Here is a 24,272-nt window from a genome sequence, read left to right on the forward strand (position 1 = left end):
TAAATTGTCCCTGTTGTTGTTGTCACTGTCACAGTTGTAAATTGTCCCTGTTGTTGTTGTCGCTGTCACAGTTGTAAATTGTCCCTGTTGTTGTTGTCGCTGTCACAGTTGTAAATTGTCCCTGTTGTTGTTGTAGCTGTCACAGTTGTAAATTGTCCCTGTTGTTGTTGTCACTGTCACAGTTGTAAATTGTCCCTGTTGTTGTTGTCGCTGTCACAGTTGTAAATTGTCCCTGTTGTTGTTGTCACTGTCACAGTTGTAAATTGTCCCTGTTGTTGTTGTCACTGTCACAGTTGTAAATTGTCCCTGTTGTTGTTGTCGCTGTCACAGTTGTAAATTGTCCCTGTTGTTGTTGTCGCTGTCACAGTTGTAAATTGTCCCTGTTGTTGTTGTAGCTGTCACAGTTGTAAATTGTCCCTGTTGTTGTTGTCGCTGTCACAGTTGTAAATTGTCCCTGTTGTTGTTGTAGCTGTCACAGTTGTAAATTGTCCCTGTTGTTGTTGTCACTGTCACAGTTGTAAATTGTCCCTGTTGTTGTTGTCGCTGTCACAGTTGTAAATTGTCCCTGTTGTTGTTGTCACTGTCACAGTTGTAAATTGTCCCTGTTGTTGTTGTCACTGTCACAGTTGTAAATTGTCCCTGTTGTTGTTGTCGCTGTCACAGTTGTAAATTGTCCCTGTTGTTGTTGTCGCTGTCACAGTTGTAAATTGTCCCTGTTGTTGTTGTAGCTGTCACAGTTGTAAATTGTCCCTGTTGTTGTTGTCACTGTCACAGTTGTAAATTGTCCCTGTTGTTGTTGTAGCTGTCACAGTTGTAAATTGTCCCTGTTGTTGTTGTCACTGTCACAGTTGTAAATTGTCCCTGTTGTTGTTGTCGCTGTCACAGTTGTAAATTGTCCCTGTTGTTGTTGTCGCTGTTCCTGTTGCCACTGAGGGTTGTCCCTGTATGTGTTCGGCGTGTTCAGGTCCCTGTCCTGTCGGACATCATCCAGCACCCACCGGACTCGCCTCCCCCCTCCCCACTCCTGGACGTGCCTCTCTACGTCACCAGCGACAACGCACGTGAGTCCTCCACACTTCTGATCTCCCTGAAGACCGCCACACATAACTTGCCAAGACTACAGAGGTAGCCCGCTATGTGTCCGAACCAAATACCTGTTGCACACATGTACAAACTAAAGCCCGCAACGCATAATGTGCTCAATAAAAGCCTGCAACACACGATATATTCAGGTTATAGCCTGTGGCACACGATATGTCTATATGTGTTTGGCAGAGCAAACTGTTGTTCGCACGTATCGTGTGTTTCAAACACACTTTATTCATAGAAACACCAAAGCAGCTATACAATAGATAATTGAAATCACAAAAAGCTAACCTTATAACTGTGCCAAACAAAACCTGTACATTACGTGTCAAAACTAAAGAATGTGGGACATTGTTTCACAAAAAAAAAAAAACACCCATACCCAACCGGGCGCACTCGCGGTGTGTGTGTGTGTGTGTGTGTGTGTGTGTGTGTGTGTGTGTGTGTGCGTGCGTGCGTGCGTGCGTGCGTGCGTGTTCGAATGCTCCTCAGTGTATCTCTCTCTACTAACCTACCTCTCTCTGTCCCTGTTTCTGTCTCTCTCTCTCTTTCTCTCCCCCTCTCTCTCTTTCTCTCCCCCTCTCTCTCTTTCTCTCTCTCTGTCTCTCCCCCTCTCTTTCTCTCTCTCTTTCTCTCCCCCTCTCTTTCTCTCTCTCTCTTTCTCTCCCCTCTCTCTTTCTCTCCCCTCTCTCTCTCCCCTCTCTCTTTCTCTCCCACTCTCTCTCCTTCTCTCCCCCCCTCTCTCTTTCTCTTTCTCTCCCCTCTCTCTCTTTCTCTCCCCTCTCTTTCTCTCCCCCTCTCTCTTTCTCTCTCTTTCTCTCCCCTCTCTCTTTCTCTTTCTCTCCCCCTCTCTCTCTTTCTCTCTCTCTCTCCCCCCTCTCATCTCTTTTCTCGCTGACTCTCTCTCTCTGTCCCTCTCTTCAACACACACACACACACACACAGACACACACACACACACACACACACACACACACACACACACACACACACACACACACACACAGACACAGACACACACACACACACACACACACACACACACACGAGCACGCACGAGCACGCACGCACTCACATGTACCCACACGCACACATGATGGAATCTCCTGTCGGACTGACGGATGAGTAGGCAGGCAGGCTTATCTGTCGGTGTGTGTCCTCATATGGGAGAACAGTCCGATTCTGGATGCGCAGCACTTCCCACAGGTGTTGCAAAAGAAAACGTCTCCAGAAGTTGAGCCCTGCTTCCTTCGCTCACGCTTCTCCTTAATGGCCAGCGTTCTCTTGTTTTCAAATGTCTTTATGCCACTAGAGTAAAGCATCCTCCAGCGAGAGCGGTCAAGGGCATCAGTTTCCCAGGAAGCGATGTCTATGTCACAGGCTTTGAGGTTTGTCTTCAAGGTGTCCTTGAAGCACTTGCAGGGTCTTCCAAGTTCGCGGTGGCCTTCCTTCAGCTGGCCATACAATAGCATCTTTGGGATCCTGCTGTCTGTCATGCGGACAACGTGTCCTGTCCAGCGTAGCTGGCACTGGATCAGCAGGCTTTCGATGCTGGGCAGACTGCTGCTCTCTAGGACCTGGAGGTTGGAGACCCTGTCTTGCCACTTTAATCCGAGGATCTTTCATAGGCATCCCTGGTGGAACTGCTCATGTTGTTGAATATGACGGTGATACATCGTCCATGTTTCACAGCAGTACATCAAGGTGGTCAGCACAACAGCCCTATAGGTTTTGATTTTGGTGCTGAGTCTGATGCCTTTGTTGTTCCACAGTCTGTTGTTGAGTCTGCCAAAGGTGGAGCTGGCCTTGGCGATGCGCAGCGTCACTTCTGCATCAACGGCTCCGTTGCTGCATTGGGTGCTCCCCAAGTAGGAAAACCTGTCGACTGACTTGATCTATGTCATCGATCTTGATTGCAGGTGGGGGGTCGGTCTTGCTGGGGCAGATGCCGAGTCCAAAGCGCCTGCAGGATGTTGAGCACGCAGTCATCAGCGAAGAGGAACTCTCAACAGTGCCTCAAACACCCTGGACCTGGAAGGCGTCAATCAGCATGGCAGGAGAAGAGAATGGAGAACAGTGTGGATGGCAGGACGCAGCCCTGCTTCACTCCATTTACCACAGGGAACGGATCCGACATGTCAGAATTTTCCTGTACTTTCGCCTGCATGCCATCGTGGAATGACGCAATCAGCTGGATGAGGATCTCTGGGCAGCCGAACTTTAGGAGGGAGAGACCACGGCGGTTGACCGTGTCGAAGGCCTTAGTCAGGTCTACAAAGACCATGTGGAGCTCCTTGTTCTGCTCACGGCACTTCTCTTGCATCTGGTGTATGGCAAACACCATATCACATGTTCCCCTGCCTGAGCGGAAGCCACACTGTGCTTCAGGGATGACTGTTGGAGACATGGTCAACCAGTCTGTTCAGTATGATGCGGGCGAAGATCTTGCCGGCGATGCAGAGGAGAGAGATTCCACGGTGGTTATCGCAGAATGTTTTGTCTCACTTCTGTTTGTAAATGTGGACAACAGAAGCATCCTTGAAATTCTGGGGGACCTCCCCTCTCTCCCAGATAGTGTAACAGGGCGGTCAGCTTGTCTGTCAGCACCTCGCCTCCATACTTGTAGATGTCGGCCTGGATTCCATCCGCTCCTGGTGCTTTTCCTGACGTTGTCAGCTTCAGGGCCTTCCGGGTCTCGGCCTTGGTGGGAGGGGCAGCTAGCGAGTCATTGACTGGTAGCTGTGGGAGGGCTGCAATTGCCTCGTCAGATGCGGACGAGTCCCTGTTGAGGAGGGTGTTGAAGTGCTCTGCCCAGCGGGCAAGGATGTCTTTCTTGTCTGTCAGGAGGATGGTCTGGTCCAAGGCTCGGACAGGGGTTGATCCTGTGACTCTCGGCCCATACACAGCTCGGAGACCATCATGGAAGGTCTTCGTGTCGTGAGCAGACTGAAGCTCTTCGGACTTTCTATCCCACCAGGTGTTCTTCATCTCACGCAGCCTCTTCTGTACGTTGCTTGGTTTGCAAGTACTGGTTCTTCTTCCTATGGCAGTCTTTATCGGAAATGTGATCCTGGTGCCGTATATGCAGTGTGTTCAGGAGCTTGGAGATTCCAGAGTCTTTCTCGACAAACCAGTCTTTGTGGCTCTTCTGTACAAAGCCGAGTGTGTCAGCTGCTGCTGTGTACACATCATCTGTTGCTCCATACCTCTTCTACATCAGTCGATGCAGGAATTTCTTGGAGAGCTGCTTGGAGTTGCTGCTGCAGCACGCCCTTGGTGATAGGGAGACGGTGGATGTTCAGCTTTCTAAGGGGTTTCTGCCTGGCTGGTTGGAGCTTGCGTGCAAGTCTGATGTTCATCTTGCTGCGTACCAGGCGATGGTCCGACCAGCAGACTGCTCCTCTCATGCAGTGTGTATTGGAAACATCACCTCTGTCCCTCTGCCGGACAATCACATAGTCCAGCATGTGCCACTGCTTGGAGCGGGCATGCATCCATGTGTTCTTGTACTTGTCCGCTTGTTGGAAGAGGGTGTTGGTGATGGTCAGTCCATGCTGCGCGCAGAGCGAGAGCAAAAGCAGTCCGTTGGAGTTACACTTGACAGTGCCGTGCTGTCCTAGTACTTTGGCCACGAGGAGAAGTCCTCGCCGACGCGGGCATTGAAATCCCCAAGGATGACCAGTCTGTCCTTTCTGTCTACCACTGAAATGGTGCGACTGAGCTCCTCGTAGAAAGCTCCTTTGATGTCATCGGTGTTGGTCATCGTCGGGGCATAGCAGCTGATGACTGTGGAAAAGCGATCCTTGGACAGCTTCAGATGCAGGGTCATCAGCCTGTCGTTCTCTTCGAGAGAAGAGATGAAGCCTGAGGTTCTTGGGGTGCCATCTGACTTCCAGGTGCAGTAGAAGGTGTAGCCCCCTCTAACTTCCTCCAGCTAGGTTTCACCGGCAAACCTGGTTTTGCTCAGGGCTGCTGTGTCCACCTGGTAGCGACCAAGCATTCTAGCAATGAGCGCTGTGCGCCTTTCTGGTCTGTCGTCTCTGTCCAAGAGGGTGCGAACATTCCAGGCACCCAGAGTCAGGGCATGACTCCTGGTTCTTTTCTTCTGTTGTTTTCGACTGCTAGTGTTGGATGTCCGAGTAGGTGCGGTTTCCTACTAGATACTTGGCGAGGCAGGCTTTGTTTAGGGATCCTTTTATGTCCCCTTCCCGTGTGGGGAGAGCAGTGCTGTCCCTAAAAAGGGCTGGTATGACGCTGTGGGAGGATACGGGCGCCGCATCTGCCCCAGTCTACGGCGGACGACCATCATCCCACAGCCGCCTGCGTGCAGAGTCGTGACTAGGAACTCTCAGCAACATCCTCTGCCTGACCCCGTTACCACTTCTCCATCGCCGAGCTTGGGAAAGCTGGGTGTTGAAGGGCTAGCTCGTCGTTCCGACATTAGCCTGGTTGCCTGACCAGCACAGGTGACTTTTTTTCTTTTCTTTTTTTTACTGAAGAGGAGTTGTGCAGTCCCTTCCCCACTCTCTCGCCTACCGACGCTCAGAGTCCCACAGGTGCAGATATTGCCACGTGTAGAACGGCCTCGGCAGGTGAAGGTTTTTTTCTTCGGAGTTCCGTCTCCTAGGAGGACATCCAGCCAAGGATAAGAGCTCCCCCTGCCCTTTGGTCATCCTATTCCGCCTTCACAGCCGTTGGGAAAGGTTTCCTCCTCCGCCTGGTGCATCGTTGGGAGACTTCACATGCGGCAGGTAGTACTGGGTTACATGATTCCAGTAGCAAGGGCTATGCCCCTGACCTGACACATGCACACATACATGCATACAAACACACATGCGCATACACTTGTTCAGTTATTACTGTGTATGTGCGCGCGCGCGTGTGTGTGTGTATGTTAGCGAATAAAAGAGAGAGAGAGAGAGAGAGAGAATCACGGTTTTATCTGCCTTACCATGTACCATGCACCATGTACCGCTGTGTGTCCTGTGTGTGATTAGAAAACCTGCTGGACATGGCTTGGACCTCACCGGTGTCCAAACTCCGTCTGAAGAGAAAACTGAGTGAACTGTACAGCCTGGATGAAGGGGAACATGAGGTGTCCAGAACGGTGTGTTGCCCCTGTTAACCATGGACTTTTACAGCGATATTAAATTTTGATTTGTATTTTTCGCCACAAGTAAATAACGTCCGAAAATACTGGTTAAAAAATCGTACGGTTTTTTTCGGGGTGTGGGGGTGGGGGGTGGGGGGGGGGGAGGGAGGGGGGCCGGAGCTGGGGACGTGCTTCGTGCGCGCGTGTGGATGTGAGCGCATGTGCGCGCGATTGTGTTGCGTATGTTCATCATTTCCGCCCCCCCCCCCGACCCCCCATACCCCCACGCCCCCACCTCCAAAATTTTGAAATGTCTGCACCAGATACAGTCTAGCAAAGACTTAACTGGAAGAGTGGACCGTGCGCTTTCTCCCTCCCACTGTCCCCCCACCTCCCCCTATCTTTGTCTCCTTCACTCCCCCTGTCCCCCCCACCGCCCCCTATCTTTGTCTCTTCCCTCCCACTGTCCCCCCCCACCGCCCCCTATCTTTGTCTCCTTCCCTCCCCCTGTCCCCCCCACCTCCCCCTATCTTTGTCTCCTTCCCTCCCACTGTCCCCCCACCGCCCCCTATCTTTGTCTCCTTCCCTCCCACTGTCCCCCCACCTCCCCCTATCTTTGTCTCCTTCCCTCCCTCTGTCCCCCCACCTCCCCCTATCTTTGTCTCCTTCCCTCCCACTGTCCCCCCCACCTCCCCCTATCTTTGTCTTCTTCCCTCCCACTGTCCCCCCACCTCCCCCTATCTTTGTCTTCTTCCCTCCCACTGTCCCCCCACCGCCCCCTATCTTTGTCTCCTTCCCTCCCACTGTCCCCCCACCGCCCCCTATCTTTGTCTCCTTCCCTCCCACTGTCCCCCCACCGCCCCCTATCTTTGTCTCCTTCCCTCCCACTGTCCCCCTGTCCCCCCACCTCCCCCTATCTTTGTCTCCTTCCCTCCCCCTGTCCCCCCCACCGCCCCCTATCTTTGTCTCCTTCCCTCCCACTGTCCCCCCCACCTCCCCCTATCTTTGTCTCCTTCCCTCCCACTGTCCCACTGTCCCCCCACCACCCTATCTTTGTCTCCTTCCCTCCCACTGTCCCCCCACCTCCCCCTATCTTTGTCTCCTTCCCTCCCACTGTCCCCCCACCGCCCCCTATCTTTGTCTCCTTCCCTCCCACTGTCCCCCCACCTCCCCTATCTTTGTCTCCTTCCCTCCCTCTGTCCCACTGTCCCCCCACCGCCCCCTATCTTTGTCTCCTTCCCTCCCATGTCTCCTGTCCCTGTCATCCCTTCCTGTCAAACGCATTCACTTGAAAACGGCACCAGGGAAGTGCAATGCAGAAATGTATCATTAGTATCATTTATATTGGTGGTGGTAGTGGTGGAAGTAGTAGTATTAGCAGGAGGAGGAGGAAGAGTATCAGCAGCAGCATTACTACGACGACGATGACGATGATGATGATGATGTTTAATACATCATCATCATTATCATTGTTGTTGTTATCATTATTATTAATATTGTTGTTGTGTCGTCATCGTCATCGTCATTTCTGTGTGAAGATGGACTCCATGGATTACTCAGACTTGGAGGAGATGAACGACCCGCAGGACGAGGGTCACCATCTGCTGTGTGATCCCGGGCCATACCACGGGATGCTGCTGTGCCCAGAACAAGAGAGCAGCATTCACCCTGGCCCCGACGAGAACGACCCAGTTCCGGAGAGTCCAGATGTGGTCCCGAGCAGACACGACACTGCCCGAGGTCTGTCGAGAGGGCACGACAGGAACCCACGTGATCCCGACCTCACGCCGAGCAGACTTAAAACGTCGACATCCGTCCTGGCGCCCTCAACACTGACCAGCAAGGGTCAGGATTCCAGCGAACAGGATATACACATGGTGGGGAGGAAAGGAGACGAAAGGTCCAGTCCACAGGACAAATGGCGACAGAGAAGCGCCGATGACATGGAGAGCGACAGCGACAAAGAGAACAAAGCCTTCAGTCCGTCACAGGGTAGGTTCGGCTTGCTCTCAGAAAAAAACAACTCGTCTATCTACCTTTAAAGCAAATCTTAAAACTTATGTCTTTGAAAAATACTTGCCATAACTCAACGTGTGCTGTTATCCCAGACTCAAGGCAATGTGGGTGGGTGTGATGTGTGAGTAGAGAGCATGGGGGTTGGTAGATGGATGGTGGTGGTGTGGTTCAAAAGGGACTGCTGGTTTTCACCTCTTTTACCTTTTCTATCCCAAATTTTATTTTAAAATTTTTACTAAATCTATGGAATGCAAATTACAATTATGCCCCTTTTTACATGTATGTATTTTAAGTGAAAATTGCTATTATCTCAGCCGCTTAATCGTGTGTGTGTGTGTGTGTGTGTGTGTGCGTGCGTGCGTGCTGGAGTGTAACAGTTGTAGTATTAGGAGAATGTTACTTTGTGGGTTTTGTGCATTGTGTTTTTATAATATTAATGATTCTGTTTTATGTTTCTACTACTTTTTATGTGCTTTTTTGTTTCACTTTAGGTACTGGATTGTAAAGCGCTTTGAGCTTGCTCATGCTTGAATTATAGCGCTATATAAAAATTATATATATATATATATATATATATATATATATTATATATATATTATAAGTTGGGAATGAAGTCATTATTATCGGTTATATACCACCCTTGTCTTTCCCTAGTCTGCTCGTCGTACAACAATCTCTGTCGGTCAGTGTCCTCATTCAGTGGCTTTCAGCGGACAGTGGGTTTGTCCTTCACGGACACCTAAGCTGGCTGTAATGAACGGCGCCAGCACCTGTACATCCGTCTACATCCGACAGCCGCTAATTCCGGTAACCAAGCTGTTAAGTGCTCTAATTGCCCGGCCGGCACAGTGCATGTACTGTCGCTTCCACCGCTGCCCACTCGTTCCATTAACCATTTCTAGGAGTCTGGTTTATTTCAGATGACAAACGGGCTTTACGTTCTGTAGTGGTCTTGGAGATTTCTGTGTAAGCGACATCACCCGAGTGAAATCCGGCGAAAACTCATTAGGATCTGTCGACGTCGTGGTGAAGCCTTTTGAGACTTCGTAAACAGTGAGCGAGGTGAGTCCGGCTTTGTGTGGAGCCAGACCGGATCAGCAACAATGAAGGACCGCTTGTGACGTGCTGAGGAGAAAGCCGTGCTGATCACTGCAGCTGACGTGGTGGTCAAAGACAGGCTTTGAGCTGTCTACGTGTGGTCAGACACATATCGTTACCGTTTTTCTTCTTTTCATGAAACAAAAGCTAGCTGGTCCTTTTATCAAAATAATATTTTTAAAAATCAGTTATTTGGGTTCTTCTTATTAGGGTTGGCATCACACAAAACATCGGGCAGCTTTCACTTCACAATGTCAGCCCTTGCAGAGTCATACAAAAATCGCACTGAAATGCGAAATAAACGTTTTTCAAATCATTGAAATGGGTTATGGAAACAAGAACATGCCCAGCATGCACACCGCGGAAAGCAGAGTATGGCTGCCTACATAGCGGAGTAAATAAACGAAACGGTCATACACGTAAAATGTTACATGTCTGTCTGAGTGTGTATGTGTATGCGTGCATGAAATATGACTGAATGACACAGGAAACGAATGATGAGCGCCCAGTGGCAGCCGTCAGTCGGCTCTACCCGGGTAGGCAGCCTGTTGTGTAAATGACCCAGTGTTTGTAAAGCGCTTAGAGCTTGGTCCCCGACCGAGAATAGGCGCTATATAAGTATCCATATCAATCAATAAATCAATGACACCGCACATGCTCATGCTGGTTCATTCATATTTAGCAATAAAGCACTTGGCCCGAGCGAATATCGTCAGCTGTCATGGAATTTCATGCAGCACAAGTTATTGCTGTCAGCGTCATTAGACGTATGCAGCACAAGTTATTGCTGTCAGTGTCATTAGACGTATGCAGCACAAGTTATTGCTGTCAGTGTCATTAGACGTATGCAGCACAAGTTATTGCTGTCAGTGTCATCAGACGTATGCAGCACAAGTTATTGCTGTCAGTGTCATTAGACGTATGCAGCACAAGTTATTGCTGTCAGCGTCATTAGACGTATGCAGCACTTACCCGGTCACTCTCACACTGTTTTCAGGCATGGTTCTGTCCTGTTATTTCAGGCATGGTTCTGTCCTGTTATTTCAGGCACGGTTCTGTCCTGTTTCAGGCATGGTTCTGTCCTGTTATTTCAGGCATGGTTCTGTCCTGTTATTTCAGGCATGGTTCTGTCCTGTTATTTCAGGCACGGTTCTGTCCTGTTTCAGGCATGGTTCTGTCCTGTTATTTCAGGCATGGTTCTGTCCTATTATTTCAGGCATGGTTCTCTGTCCTATTATTTCAGGCATGGTTCTGTCCTGTTATTTCAGGCATGGTTCTCTGTCCTGTTATTTCAGGCATGGTTCTGTCCTGTTATTTCAGGCATGGTTCTCTGTCCTGTTATTTCAGGCACGGTTCTGTCCCGTTGTTTCAGGCATGGTTCTGTCCTGTTATTTCAGCATGGTTCTGTCCTGTTATTTCAGGCACGATTCTGTCCTGTTATTTCAGGCATGGTTCTGTCCTGTTATTTCAGGCATGCTTCTGTCCTGTTATTTCAGCATGGTTCTGTCCTGTTATTTCAGGCACAGTTCTGTCCTGTTATTTCAGGCACGGTTCTGTCCTATTATTTCAGGCATGGTTCTGTCCTGTTATTTCAGGCACGGTTCTGTCCTATTATTTCAGGCATGGTTCTGTCCTGTTATTTCAGGCACGGTTCTGTCCTATTATTTCAGGCATGGTTCTGTCCTATTATTTCAGGCATGGTTCTCTGTCCTGTTATTTCAGGTTCTGTCCTGTTATTTCAGGCACGGTTCTGTCCTGTTATTTCAGGCATGGTTCTGTCCTGTTGTTTCAGGTTCTGTCCTGTTATTTCAGGCACGGTTCTGTCCTGTTATTTCAGGCATGGTTCTGTCCTGTTATTTCAGGCACGGTTCTGTCCTGTTATTTCAGGCATGGTTCTGTCCTGTTATTTCAGGCATGGCTCTGTCCTGTTATTTCAGGCACGGTTCTGTCCTGTTGTTTCAGGCACGGTTCTGTCCTGTTATTTCAGGCACGGTTCTGTCCTGTTATTTCAGGCATGGTTCTGTCCTGTTGTTTCAGGTTCTGTCCTGTTATTTCAGGCACGGTTCTGTCCTGTTATTTCAGGCACGGTTCTGTCCTGTTATTTCAGGCATGGTTCTGTCCTGTTGTTTCAGGCATGGTTCTGTCCTGTTGTTTCAGGTTCTGTCCTGTTATTTCAGGCACGGTTCTGTCCTGTTATTTCAGGCATGGTTCTGTCCTGTTATTTCAGGCATGGTTCTGTCCTGTTGTTTCAGGTTCTGTCCTGTTATTTCAGGCACGGTTCTGTCCTGTTATTTCAGGCATGGTTCTGTCCTGTTATTTCAGGCACGGTTCTGTACTGTTATTTCAGGCATGGTTCTGTCCTGTTATTTCAGGCATGGTTCTGTCCTGTTGTTTCAGGTTCTGTCCTGTTATTTCAGGCATGGTTCTCTGTCCTATTATTTCAGGCATGGTTCTGTCCTGTTATTTCAGGCACGGTTCTGTCCTGTTATTTCAGGCATGGTTCTGTCCTGTTGTTTCAGGTTCTGTCCTGTTATTTCAGGCACGGTTCTGTCCTGTTATTTCAGGCATGGTTCTGTCCTGTTATTTCAGGCATGGTTCTGTCCTGTTGTTTCAGGTTCTGTCCTGTTATTTCAGGCACGGTTCTGTCCTGTTATTTCAGGCATGGTTCTGTCCTGTTATTTCAGGTTCTGTCCTGTTATTTCAGGCACGGTTCTGTCCTGTTATTTCAGGCACGGTTCTGTCCTGTTATTTCAGGCATGGTTCTGTCCTGTTATTTCAGGCATGGTTCTGTCCTGTTATTTCAGGCATGGCTCTGTCCTGTTATTTCAGGCACGGTTCTGTCCTATTATTTCAGGCATGGTTCTGTCCTGTTATTTCAGGCATGGCTCTGTCCTGTTGTTTCAGGTTCTGTCCTGTTATTTCAGGCATGGTTCTGTCCTGTTGTTTCAGGTTCTGTCCTGTTATTTCAGGCACGGTTCTGTCCTGTTATTTCAGGCACGGTTCTGTCCTGTTATTTCAGGCACGGTTCTGTCCTGTTATTTCAGGCATGGCTCTGTCCTGTTGTTTCAGGTTCTGTCCTGTTATTTCAGGCATGGTTCTGTCCTGTTATTTCAGGTTCTGTCCTGTTATTTCAGGCATGGTTCTGTCCTGTTATTTCAGGCATGGTTCTGTCCTGTTATTTCAGGCATGGTTCTGTCCTGTTGTTTCAGGCACGGTTCTGTCAGTTTGAAGCAAATGATTATCACAGTTTTCAAACTGCAGGTGTTACTGCTGTGCGCGTCTATGTATGTGTACGTGTGCGTGCGTGCGCGCGCGCACGCGCGTGTGTGCGTGTGTGTGTGCGCGTATGCGTGTGTGTGTGTGTGCGCGCGCGTATGCGTGTGTGTGTGTGTTTGGTAGTTCGAGTGCATGGGTAAATCGATGTGTCTGTCTGTCTGTCTGTCTGTCTGTCTGTCTCTTTCTTTCTGTCTTTCTCCCTCACCCCTCTCACTTTCTCTCTTTCTCCCTCCCTCCTCTCTCTGTCTCTCTCTCTCTGTCTCTCTGTCTCTCTTTCTCCGTCTCTGCCTCTCTCGCTCACGAACACAGACTCATTGTGAAAGAATTAAACCGCCATAAAAGTATTTAGTGTCTGGTAGAAAGTCGGGTGGTTGTCGGCGGTCATTCCCCGCGTTCTTGGTGAAGAAGTAAACTTGACGACAACCACAAAAGCTGAAACAGCAACGGATAAAAAAAAACAACAGTTATACTCCTAATGAGGAGGTGAGGGTGCGGGTAATCCTTTTTTTCCACTCCTCACTGTACTCTGCTCCACGGGTATTGATCCTGAAGGACAAGGATCGCTGGGAAACGGTGATTTCCAACGTCCCCTCAGCCACACCTTCACACTGTCCGCTGTGTACTGTGACGGATTTCTATGGCTGTTTCTGTATTGACCTTTTTTTATATTCATTATCAGTTTATATCAAAGCAGGACATTTACAAATAAAACAAGCCCGAGCAGAGCAACATTATTTCATTATACTAAATACATATATCACTTGAGGTCATTGTACCAGCATGCGCGCGCGCCCACACAATACACACAACACACACACAAACAAACACACACACAACACACACACACACACAACACACACACACACACACACACACACACACACAAAACACACACACACACACACAACACACACACAAAATTAAAAAACAAACAAAAAAAACCCCATACATTCTTACATACATGTAAACGTTCAAACACGCTCACACTTTGACTATATATTTTGGCGGATTAGTATTCGTTCGTATAGCTCTATCGCCGCTCTGACCGTCATATTCACACACACACACACACACACACACACACACACACACACACACACACACACACTACTACTTACTTACTTACTTACTTACTTACTTACTTATTACTTACTTACCTACTTACATGCATACCAACTTTCAGATACCTCGCACTTTTGATTTTTTTTCCCCCGCTCGTACAGCCCCATGGCGGCTTGCTTCATGTCATTAACATACTGTCATCTTATTGTTTCAGCATGCCTGGAAAGGATCACGGACAAGATGTGACGTCGCTGCCTCATGGCGTCACGTGCCCACACTGCTGCAGTGTAATCAGGACTGCTCCAGGCGGCTGGAAAGGCTCTGTGAATGACGTCATGTGAAAGGCTCTGTGATGACGTCATGTGAAAGGGGGGGCCTGTGAATGTCGTCATGTTCACCCTTCTCTCCTCTCATTTCCCCCTCACCAGTCTATGTGCATTGTGTTCTCCGCCCCCCCCCCCCCCCCCACCCCCCTCCATCTCCCCTTTCCATCTCACCACCATCCTCACCTTTGTTCCCCCCCCCCATTCCCCCCTTCCTCTTGTCATCACTACAGCTCTTCCTTCACCTCTACCCACACAGATCCCCCCCCCCCCCCCCACACACACACACTCCCCTATTCTTCCTTATCCACCCCACCCCCCGTTTCTATCGCTATTTCCACATCTCCCCCCCCCCACCCCCCATTCTCTCCCTTCCCCACTACCGTAATTCGGTCAGCTCCCCCATGTATGTCTTGTTCCTCGTACTGTTAGGTACAGCTTTTCACACCCCCCCCCCCACCCCCCACCCCCAACCCCCCTCCCTTTTTCTTTCATCTTCAGTCTCTCTCTCTCTCTCTCTCTCTCTCTCTCTCTCTCTCTCTCTCTCTCTCTCTCTCTCTCCATCACTACAAACATCCCTCTCTGTTTAGTTTGTCTGTTAATGTCGTCAAGCCACAGTAAGGACGTTCCTGATTTTTTCCTTGTTTTTGTGTAATGCCTTCAAATTAAGAGTTCTACTTTGTTATCTTTATTTACGCATGATTGCATATGTTGTTGTTACTGAAGTTGTACAATGTTCATGTTAAGTTAACCCTTTCACTTGGGGCTGAGGCCTGTTTGTGAATAAACCATTCCCTTCTCTTTCTCCCTCCCTCTCCTTTTCGGTCTGTCTGTATCTCTGTCTGTTTGTCTGTCTTTCTTTCTCTCCTTTGCTCTATCATTATTATGTATGCAGCACCTGCTCCATCCCTTTGTCTTATTCCTGTTATATATCTGCCCTTTCTCCACCCTCCCCTCTCCTCCCCCTCCATCCCCATAGCTCTCCACCCCACTCCCTCCCCCTCCATCCCCATAGCTCTCCACCCCTCTGTCTCCCTCCCCCTCCATCCCCATAGCTCTCCACCCCTCTCCCTCCCCCTCCATCCCCATAGCTCTCCACCCCTCTGTCTCCCTCCCCCTCCATCCCCATAGCTCTCCACCCCTCTCCCTCCCCCTCCATCCCCATAGCTCTCCACCCCTCTCCCTCCCCTCCATCCCCATAGCTCTCCACCCCTCTGTCTCCCTCCCCCTCCATCCCCATAGCTCTCCACCCTCCCCTCTCCTCCCCCTCCATCCCCATAGCTCTCCACCCCTCTGTCTCCCTCCCCCTCCATCCCCATAGCTCTCCACCCTCCCCTCTCCTCCCCCTCCATCCCCATAGCTCTCCACCCCTCTGTCTCCCTCCCCCTCCATCCCCATAGCTCTCCACCCTCCCCTCTCCTCCCTCTCCATCCCCATAGCTCTCCACCCCTCTGTCTCCCTCCCCCTCCATCCCCATAGCTCTCCACCCCTCTGTCCCCCCCTCCATCCCCATAGCTCTCCACCCCTCTGTCTCCCTCCTCCTCCATCCCCATAGCTCTCCACCCCTCTGTCCCCCCTCCATCCCCATAGCTCTCCACCCCTCTGTCTCCCTCCCCCTCCATCCCCATAGCTCTCCACCCCTCTGTCTCCCTCCCCCTCCATCCCCATAGCTCTCCACCCCTCTCCCTCCCCCTCCATCCCCATAGCTCTCCACCCCTCTCCCTCCCCTCCATCCCCATAGCTATCCACCCCCTCTCCCTCCCCTCCATCCCCATAGCTCTCCACCCCCTCTCCCTCCCCCTCCATCCCCATAGCTCTCCACCCCTCTGTCTCCCTCCCCCTCCATCCCCATAGCTCTCCACCCCTCTCCCTCCCCCTCCATCCCCATAGCTCTCCACCCCTCTGTCTCCCTCCCCCTCCATCCCCATAGCTCTCCACCCCTCTCCCTCCCCCTCCATCCCCATAGCTCTCCACCCCTCTCTCCCTCCCCTCCATCCCCATAGCTCTCCACCCCTCTCTCCCTCCCCCTCCATCCCCATAGCTCTCCACCCCTCTGTCTCCCTCCCCCTCCATCCCCATAGCTCTCCACCCTCCCTCTCCTCCCCCTCCATCCCCATAGCTCTCCACCCCTCTGTCTCCCTCCCCCTCCATCCCCATAGCTCTCCACCCCTCTTCTCCCTCCCCCTCCATCCCCATAGCTCTCCACCCCTCTGTCTCCCTCCCCCTCCATCCCCATAGCTCTCCACCCCTCTGTCTCCCTCCCCCTCCATCCCCATAGCTCTCCACCCCTCTGTCTCCCTCCCCCTCCATCCCCATAGCTCTCCACCCCTCTGTCTCCCACCCCCTCCATCCCCATAGCTCTCCACCCCTCTGTCTCCCTCCCCCTCCATCCCCATAGCTCTCCACCCCTCTGTCTCCCTCCCCCTCCATCCCCATAGCTCTCCACCCCTCTGTCTCCCTCCCCCTCCCATCCCCATAGCTCTCCACCCCTCTGTCTCCCTCCCCCTCCATCCCCATAGCTCTCCACCCCTCTGTCTCCCTCCCCCTCCATCCCCATAGCTCTCCACCCCTCTGTCTCCCTCCCCCTCCATCCCCATAGCTCTCCACCCCTCTCCCTCCCCTCCATCCCCATAGCTCTCCACCCCTCTGTCTCCCTCTCCCTCCATCCCCATAGCTCTCCACCCCTCTGTCTCCCTCCCCCTCCATCCCCATAGCTCTCCACCCCTCTGTCTCCCCCCCACCCCCTCCATCACCATAGCTCTCCACCCCTCTGTCTCCCTCCCCCTCCATCCCCATAGCTCTCCACCCCTCTGTCTCCCTCCCCCTCCATCCCCATAGCTCTCCACCCCTCTGTCTCCCCCCCCCTCCATCCCCATAGCTCTCCACCCCTCTGTCTCCCTCCCCCTCCATCCCCATAGCTCTCCACCCCTCTGTCTCCCTCCCCCTCCATCCCCATAGCTCTCCACCCCTCTGTCTCCCTCCCCCCCCCCATCCCCATAGCTATCCACCCCTCTGTCTCCCGCCCCCCTCCATCCCCATAGCTCTCCACCCCTCTGTCTCCCCCCGCCCCCCTCCATCCCCATAGCTCTCCACCCCAGTCCCAACAGTCTCCATCTCACCGTACCCACCGCTATCTCAACAGCTCCTGCTCATTCTTCCTCAGCTTTCCTCCCTATTAATCATAACTCCCCAACACCACCCTCTCTCCGTCTCCGTCCTTTGTCACCATCTCCATACCCCGTCCCTTATTTCCTCCCTTGCTCCCATCTCTCTCTTCCTACCGTCATTTTCCACTCTGTGTCTTCCCGTGTCTTCTTTATCTCTCTCTCTCTCTCTCTCTCTCTCTCTCTCTCTCTCTCTCTCTCTCTCTCTGTCTCTCTCTGGGTGTGTGTCTGTTCCATCACAACTCTCAACCTTGCTAATAAAAAAAATTGTCTTTTGTCAAAGCAAAAACCAGTGTGTGTGTGTCTCCTCCTGTCGTCTTTCTGTATGCTTGTCTTTACTCCGTTCTTGTCTTTCGTCCGTTCTTGTCTTTCCTCCGTTCTTGTCTTTCCTCCGTTCTGTTCTTGTCTTTCCTCCGTTCTTGTCTTTCCTCCGTTCTTGTCTTTCCTCCGTTCTGTTCTTGTCTTTCCTCCGTTCTTGTCTTTCGTCCGTTCTTGTCTTTCCTCCGTTCTTGTCTTTCCTCCGTTCTGTTCTTGTCTTTCGTCCGTTCTTGTCTTTCCTCCCTTCTTGTCTTTCCGTTCTTTCCTCCGTCTGTTCTTGTCTTTCCTCCGTTCTTGTCTTTCCTCTGTTCTTGTCTTTCCGTTCTTTCTTTCCTCTGTTCTTGTCTTTCCTCTGTTCTTGTCTTTCCTCTGGTCTTGTCTCCGTTGTCTTTCCTCCGTTCTGTTCTTGTCTTTCCTCCATTCTGTTCTTGTCTTTCCTCTGTTCTTGTCTTTCCTCCGTTCTGTTCTTGTCTTTCCTCCGTTCTTGTCTTTCCTCCGTTCTGTTCTTGTCTTTCCTCCGTTCTTGTCTTTCCTCCATTCTGTTCTTGTCTTTCCTCCGTTCTTGTCTTTCCTCCATTCTGTTCTTGTCTTTCCTCCGTTCTTGTCTTTCCTCCGTTCTGTTCTTGTCTTTCCTCCATTCTGTTGTCTTTCCTCCGTTCCGTTCTTGTCTTTCCTCCGTTCTGTTCTTGTCTTTCCTCCGTTCTTGTCTTTCCTCCATTCTGTTCTTGTCTTTCCTCCGTTCTTGTCTTTCCTCCGTTCTTGTCTTTCCTCTTTTCTTGTCTTTCCTCCGTTCTTGTCTTTCCTTCTTCTTTTGCTAATGCTGTTGCCGCCCCTGCTACGGCTTCTACTGCTGCTTCTTTTTTTGTGTTTGTTGTTTGTCAGTCATAATTGGTAATCTCTTTTACTGGGAAACGGAGACAGACAACACATACGCACACACATACACACACACTCTCTCTCTCTCTCTCTCACAGACGCACGCGCGCGCGCGCGCGCACACACACACACACACACAGCAGGTCAAGTTCACATCAAAGTGTGAGTCTTTTCGCCACATGATCTGATGTTTTGCAGTATTGTTCAGTATATTATTTCAGGATTTCTTTGTTGGATTCGATAATATTGCACGTATGTCTTGAAGGTCTTTCTCTTGTGTATTTTCATTTCTGCATGGCCTTCCGCATTCTGTGAACCCCTCAGGTTTGTTGAGCTGTCTTGCTGACTAAGCATCGTGGAGTGATGGCCTAGAGGTAACGCGTACGCCTAGGAAGCGAGAGAATCTGAGCGCGCTGGTTCGAATCACGGTTCAGCCGCCGATATTTTCTCCCCCTCCACTAGACCTGAGTGCTGGTCTGGACGCTAGTCATTCGGATGAGACGATAAACCGAGGTCCCGTGTGCAGCATGCAGTTAGCGCATGTAAAAGAACCCACGGCAATAAAAGGGTCGTTCCTGGCAAAATTCTGTAGAAAAAGCCACATCGATAGGAAAAACAAATAAAACTGCATGCAGGAAAAAATACAACAACAACAACAACAAAAAATGGGTGGCGCTGTAGTGTAGCGACGCGCTCTCCCTGGGGAGAGCAGCCCGAATTTCACACAGAGAAATCTGTTGTGATAAAAAGAAATACAAATACAAAGCAAGCTTCGGAACGAATCATCATCCCGTGTTACTGCCCGCCTTAGGCCGCGTCACGTGCAGTTCTTGATTTTATTCAAGACAAATGAGATGCATGGCCATCACATTTATTCTAAAGTCTTTCTTTTCCCTTCACTCAACACACGATAAAAGGAATATCTTCGACGAGAAAGAGCTCCTTCCCTTATCATAGGAGTTACTCATTGTTTCATCATGTTGCTGCTTTTCGGCCGACGGTCAGGAACCAGTGGTATGCCTGATGAATTCTTCGTACTTATGTACATCAAGTCTGTCTTGTTCCTGAAAGTTTGAAATGTGAACTGAACTTTAATCTTTTTTTAAAATGAACTTTCATTATTCTGTTCTGAATCTTTCAGGTCTGACACCACTATAACCAAAGATGGACTGATCATTCAGTATGCCCTCTCTCCTGCAATCTCTCTCTCTCTTTTCCGGTGCATGGAATATGACCTGTGGACTATTTTCATGTTGCCACCTCTGCGTTCTGTGTGCACTCTGTCCATGAAGGTAGCAAATTTTACCCGGACATAACCCTTAATACGTATATATATATATATATATATATATATATATATATATATATATATATATATATATAATGTGTGTGTGTGTGTGTGTGTGTGCGCGCGCGCGCGCTGTGCGTGTATGTATGTGTAATTAATATATATATATATATATATATATATGTGAGTATGAAAATACACACGCACACACAGACGCGCACACACGCGCTCGCACACACACACTCTCTCTCTCTCTCTCTCTCTCTAACACACACACACAGTGTCGCCTCTGCCTGTGACGGGGACAGTGGACATTTTAATACACGGAGACAACATGAACCCTTGTGGTCGGCCTGAGGAGCAAGAGACGGAAGTGACTGATAGACATCGCTCCATTCGCTACCGTTAACACTGCCCACCCCCACCCCCATCCTGCCACAACCACACACAGAACACAAAGATTATGTCCACCACTTTATTGACACTGACTTTGGAATAGTTGACAATAAACAGCAAAAACAGCCTGACATGTCTGTACTGGAATCGGACTTGTGAGCCACGGACAATCCACAAGTACCGACTGTCCGCAGCCTGTCCACTGTCCACAACGACAGGTTTTATATGACTGCTGTATATTCAAACTAGTAGATTAAGTAATTTACATGCGCCAGAAGTATAGTATCGGTAATACCATTTACACGGTGTATTTACAGGTATGGTACACAGTAGTATGTGTGAAAAGGCTTCACCCAGACATGCCAGGACAGGAATGACATCAGCTGCTGTTGCTACTTTGCAGGGAAATTCCGGATAAATGGTGTGTGGTTGGGTGCTCGTGGGGGTGTGGGTATGTGTGTGCGTGTGTGTGTGTAGGTGTAGCAGAAATGTTTTCTTGAGGGTGTCGCGAACGGGTGGGCGGTTTCCAATGTTCGCCAGTGCATTCTGGCACGTGTTTATGTTGGGGGAAGGGGGGTCGGGGTGGGGATAAGGGCGGAACGAAAAGTAAAGCGCTTTGAGTAGTATTTCTGTGAGAGGGGGGAGTGGGGGGGTGGGGGTGGGGGGGGGGGGGGGGGGCGAACGCGCGACACAAATGTCCATCATTATTATTATCATTATTATCTCAACCGTAAGCCGTTTATTGGACATAATTCATTGTCATTCATGATTCCGGAATGTTCACGGAAAACTGAGAAATCCAACCGTGACTAAACAATTCAATTTGAACAATTGTCCGTGGATACTTGCTGTTGTGTTATTCATGAGGAGATGCCTGTGTGCTTGAGCCAGTTTTCTAACTCTCTCTCTCAGTTGGTATTGCGTTGAAATTATTTCCGAAGACGCGCGCTTTGCTCAAGCCTGTTGTGACACGAGATGAAGAACAGCAAATAGTCCTTTCGATTCATTTTGTCCACATGGAGTATGCATTCGCAACAAAACTTCTATCAAATATGAACAGCTTTCTTTGTGTTCGGACGAAAAGAAGACGGGGGTGGTGGGGGGTGGTGTTACGGAGGTAGTAGTAGTAGTTGTTGTTGTAGCTTCATTTTACATATTTTCACAAATGTGACACTAAATACAAGGGCATCAGCGCAAGTCAGGTCAGTGTGTGTCTGATGTGTGCATCACAACGGTATTTTTGGCTTTCATGTCTAAGTACAGAGCCGCAGTAGGAGTTGAAAACCACACAACATCTATCAGTACAAGCAAAAATACAGCAAGCTTTCGGCTACTGACCAGAATCTACAGGCAAATTGTCTGAATCAACAAAAATGTAGGCTGAAAGCGAACAGTTACATAATTACAGAAATTTGATGTTGCTCTTCGCTACTATGTCCGTTCCAATAATTCAAGTCAGTGTGGCAAGTGTGTGTGTGTGTGTGTGGAAGGGGAGAGGGTTACGTGTGCGTGCTTTTCTTTTTCTCTTTGAGAACTGAAAACACCTGAAGCTGGAAATGTACACACGATCACGGACACCCATGTGCACATAACTTTAAACCTGAATTCAGGTCATAATATTTTGGGAAATAACACAGTCCAAACAACATAACATGTGTGGGCAGTTCTCGATTTCGTTACTTTATTCGGTGACAAGAGTTCCACTGTTCCTTTTCTACATTACATGATTCTGGAAACAAAGAGAACAACCTCTCAGATATCACAGTGGTGTACTTGTCAGTTCCTGGTGTTAACCGAAGAACTTTTTGTTGGCGAAGGGGTGTATGCTGAACTTGCGCACTACGCGCTCCAGTACATCCGCCAGATATACGTCACTTCCGTCGGGAGACACTGCAATGTCATGCCGAATGCTGGGTCCCTGCTCCGCCTCTCTCTGCAAAACACATCGGGAGAAATGACAGAAATAAAGCTACGTGCTTCCACGTGTATAAATGTAAAGCGCTTGGTGGGGAAACTTGTTTGTTTCCTGTGAATCTTGTGTTTTTGTAAAACAAAAAAGTGAACAGAGTGTTTCATGTGTATGTGAACAGTTGTTTTGACGGAATCTTATAATAGGACAAAGGTTACTGAGGCGCAGAAAACATCAGTGTGATGAGAACATAACTGACGGGCGCCATAGCCGAGTGGTTAAAGCGTTGGACTGTCAATCTGAGGGTCCCGGGTTCGAATCACGGTGACGGCGCCTGGTGGGTAAAGGGTGGAGATTTTTACGATCTCCCAGGTCAACATATGTGCAGACCTGCTAGTGCCTGAACCCCCTTCGTGTGTATATGCAAGCAGAAGATCAAATACGCACGTTAAAGATCCTGTAATCCATGTCAGCGTTCGGTGGGTTATGGAAACAAGAACATACCCAGCATGCACACCCCCGAAAACGGAGTATGGCTGCCTACATGGCGGGGTAAAAACGGTCATACACGCAAAAATCCCACTCGTGTGCATACGAGTGAACGCAGAAGAAGAAGAAGAAGAACATAACTGATTCATCTCTGGAGCTGTGATGTAAAACAGTAATTCTGACACGAGTAGTCAGACACCCAACTACCCCATCAATGAATAATACAGAAATGGATAGCTATGGGGAACCCCATCAATGAATAATACAGAAATGGATAGCTATGGGAACCCCACCAATGAATAATACAGAAATGGAGAGCTATGGGAACCCCATCAATGAATAATACAGAAATGGATAGCTATGGGAACCCCATCAATGAATAATACAGAAATGGATAGCTATGGGAACCCCATCAATGAATAATACAGAAATGGAGAGCTATGGGAACCCCATCAATGAATAATACAGAAATGGATAGCTATGGGTACCCCACCAATGAATAATACAGAAATAGACAGCTATGGGAACCCCATCAATGAATAATACAGAAATGGATAGCTATGGGAACCCCATCAATGACTAATACAGAAATGGACAGCTATGGGAAATGCTGCTCACAGCCCAGCCCCCCACACAGGCCCATAGCAGCGCTGACAACTGGAAACATCCATCCCGAAGCACGTGAAAAAACACCCGGAAAGGAAATCACGTACAAGCACAATTAGATTCACGTAAACCTAGGACAGTCCTCTGGCGTGACCATTTCGTCCATGTTTCCACAGGGATTTGAAAGATAAACTGAACAGATGGATATGCATAATGAACAAAAGTATTTATAATAACTGACATGCTTCTTCTTCTTCGTTCGTGGACTGCAACTCTCACGTTCACTCGTATGTATACGAGTGGGCTTTTGCGTGTATGACCGTTTTTACCCCGCTATGTAGGCAGCCATACTCCGTTTTCGGGGGTGTGCATGCTGGGTATGTTCTTGTTTCCATAATCCACCGAACGCTGACATGGATTACTGGATCTTTAACGTGTGTATTTGATCTTCTGCTTGCATATACGCACGAAGTGGGTTCCGGCACGAGCAGGTCTGCACATATGGGAGATCGGAAAAATAATTATCCACTCTTCACCCACCAGGCGTCGTTACCGAGATTCGAACCTGGGACCCTCAGATTGAAAGTCCAAGCTTTAACGACTCGGCTATTGCGCCCGTCAATCACTGATATAATAACTGACACACACAAAACATTGCCAACGGACGCTTCACGTATCCTGTGCGAAAAAAAAAAGCAACAACAACAACATAGTGACAACGCCTAAGTCCTGATAAAAAGATATTCAGGGATTTTTAGATGAAAAAAAAAAAAAAAGATAGCGGTAGGTGAATGGAGCAGCAAGGCAGAAAACGAGAAAGGAATGATAGAAAAGAGAAACTTTCCAGCACAGAATTTCGAGAAGGCGGGGATACTATTCATTCTAAAGAGTCTCTGGTGACTCCGAGGGGAGGAGAAATAAAGAATCGAATAGAAATTGGAGTACAACTGGATTTCTACCACCGATACATGAAACAGCCACTGACAAGTGAATAGGTAAATCAAGCGAGTGTCTGACTAAACTATGGTTTGACCTACCAGCCTACTGACCAACCTAGCATGCCACAGCAGGGAGATGGGTGATGGGGGAGGGGGGTACTTACAGGGGTTATGTAGTCCCAGTCACCCAGGAAGCGTCCTTCGATGTCATAGGTGAAGGCCCGGGGAGGACTGTAGGGGTAGCCCTGCTTGTCGTACACCGGCTGCTGGGACAGGACGGCTGCCGCGTGTATCACCCGGCCTGGACATGGGACATCCACATTGTTACACATCAC

At 49.4% G+C, this 24,272-nt stretch overlaps 1 protein-coding gene across 1 annotated transcript in view; it reads right to left on the bottom strand.

The window, feature by feature from the left end:
• Positions 1-20,060: 20,060 nt before the first annotated feature.
• The window catches only part of LOC143296948 (putative peptidyl-alpha-hydroxyglycine alpha-amidating lyase pgal-1), a 22,829-nt gene continuing 18,617 nt past the window's right edge, over positions 20,061-24,272 (bottom strand). The window contains exons 9-10 of the mRNA XM_076608994.1: positions 24,102-24,238; positions 20,061-21,928 (exon numbers count right to left, since the gene is read on the bottom strand). Coding sequence (XP_076465109.1) covers positions 21,785-21,928; positions 24,102-24,238 — 281 coding nt within the window. The 3' untranslated portion in view covers positions 20,061-21,784. The remainder of the gene's footprint in view (positions 21,929-24,101; positions 24,239-24,272) is intronic.

This window comes from Babylonia areolata, chromosome 22, assembly GCF_041734735.1.
Source record: "Babylonia areolata isolate BAREFJ2019XMU chromosome 22, ASM4173473v1, whole genome shotgun sequence".
Lineage (NCBI taxonomy): Eukaryota > Metazoa > Mollusca > Gastropoda > Neogastropoda > Buccinidae > Babylonia > Babylonia areolata.